At 46.5% G+C, this 1,546-nt stretch overlaps 1 protein-coding gene across 1 annotated transcript in view; it reads right to left on the bottom strand.

Annotated features, from left to right (window-relative positions):
• The window catches only part of SLC1A2 (solute carrier family 1 member 2), an 85,825-nt gene extending 84,285 nt beyond the window's left edge, over positions 1-1,540 (bottom strand). Inside the window, exon 1 of the mRNA XM_005419487.3 lies at positions 1,336-1,540. Within this exon, the coding sequence (XP_005419544.2) occupies positions 1,336-1,352 (17 nt within the window). The 5' untranslated portion in view covers positions 1,353-1,540. The remainder of the gene's footprint in view (positions 1-1,335) is intronic.
• Between the last annotated feature and the right edge of the window lie 6 nt (positions 1,541-1,546).

The following is a 1,546-nucleotide window of genomic DNA, read 5'->3' as shown; positions in this document are numbered from 1 at the left end:
ACCCTAGGGTGGTCCTTCCACCTCTGAGCTTCTTCTTCATGGCTCTGATCATTTGTTGAGAGCATCTAGTTAAATAGAGGAAATGCTACATAGGGCAGATTAAACTGCTACACTGCCACCAAAACAAAAACATACAAATTCAGTGCAGAAATTCCCTGCAAAGGTAAGGCAATAGCAAATGATAAATTAATGATTTCTCTCACAGTCCTGTGAAAAGCCAAAGAGCCTCACATATTTGTCCTCTGTTAGACTGGGGGATTGTCCTTTTCCCAAAGCAACCCAAATCAACACTTTCTAAGCTTCCATTCCTCCCAAGCCAACTGCTTGGGGGCCGCTGCAGAGACAGCCAGCTTCTTCTTCTGACCAGGTAATGGGACGCTTGTGTGCACACCCTCCCAGACATGTGTTGGGTTATTTAAATCAGCTCAGCAAGTCTTTTAGCCTGAGAGACACAAAGGCAATATAAACAGAGCTTCCTTTTGCACTCTGTCCTTAGAGAGTCCTATCTTGAGCAGATCATGCTGATACAACATGACAACATCCAGGGATAAAGGGGAGGCTCACACTAAACGCAGTCTAATGCTAGGTAGTGTTATAAGAGGGCGAGCAGAGATCAATGAAATCTTTTTTTTCCTACAACCAGCAAGTCTGTAAACGGAACAAGCCCCCTGGCTCATCAGAGAGCGATGAAGTGGGCAACTCCGGCAATCCGGGCATGGGTAGGGACAACAGTTTCCTTCCAGGAGACACTATCAGAGCTGAACTGTGTTTGCTTTTCTTTAAAGCCTCTTGTAGAACCCTTTGCCCTTCCCAGCATTTTTCTTGCTAGAACTTTAACGCATTTGGCACAGAACTGCAAAATTGCACAACTCCTCAAGAAGTTGGATTTGTTTGTTGCCTTTTGAAGGGATGGCTGGGGGGACAGGTTTTCGATTATTTTTGAAATTATAATTATTATTACTATTATTATTAACATTACTGTTATCTTTAGGAAGAAGCTTCCCCCTCCCTTCTGAGTGAACCATTCACTTGTACTCTCCTTCACAGGCAGGTGGTTTAAGCTTGATCTGCCCTCCAGGGGTTAAATAAAGAAGTGATGGGAAGGAAACCCAAGACCTTTTCAGTTGGTCATATTTGAAATTTTTTCCCTCGCTCTCTTCTATATGTGGATCGTCTGCTTCTCGTTTCCTCTCGCTCCCTAATTATTGTGTTAGGGAATGGCGAGGGGCAAGGATTAACAATGAAGCAGATGACAGGAAACTGTTACCAAAAGAACAATGCCGGGCATCTCCCCCATCCTCCCGTTCCTCCCACCCAAGAGATGGTCCCCCTCACCCTTCTGACGATGCCATGGTTCCGAAAAAAACCCTGTCTTCTCAAGGGTCCAAGGGATTAATTTGGACAGCAGGGCGCGAAGGAGGTTGGTTCTTTGGTATAACCCTCGCTCACGTCTGGGAAGGAGCACGCAATTCCTTGTAATCCTGGGGGCTCCGCTGGGCGAGGATCTGGCAGCTCCGCTCCTCGGCTCTCGCTCTCCCCCACCCCG

The sequence above is a fragment of the Geospiza fortis genome, unplaced genomic scaffold, assembly GCF_000277835.1.
Source record: "Geospiza fortis unplaced genomic scaffold, GeoFor_1.0 scaffold66, whole genome shotgun sequence".
In the NCBI taxonomy this organism is placed as follows: Eukaryota; Metazoa; Chordata; class Aves; order Passeriformes; family Thraupidae; genus Geospiza; species Geospiza fortis.
Note: the sequence above shows the minus strand (reverse complement) of the source record. Positions and strands in the feature narration are given on the sequence as shown.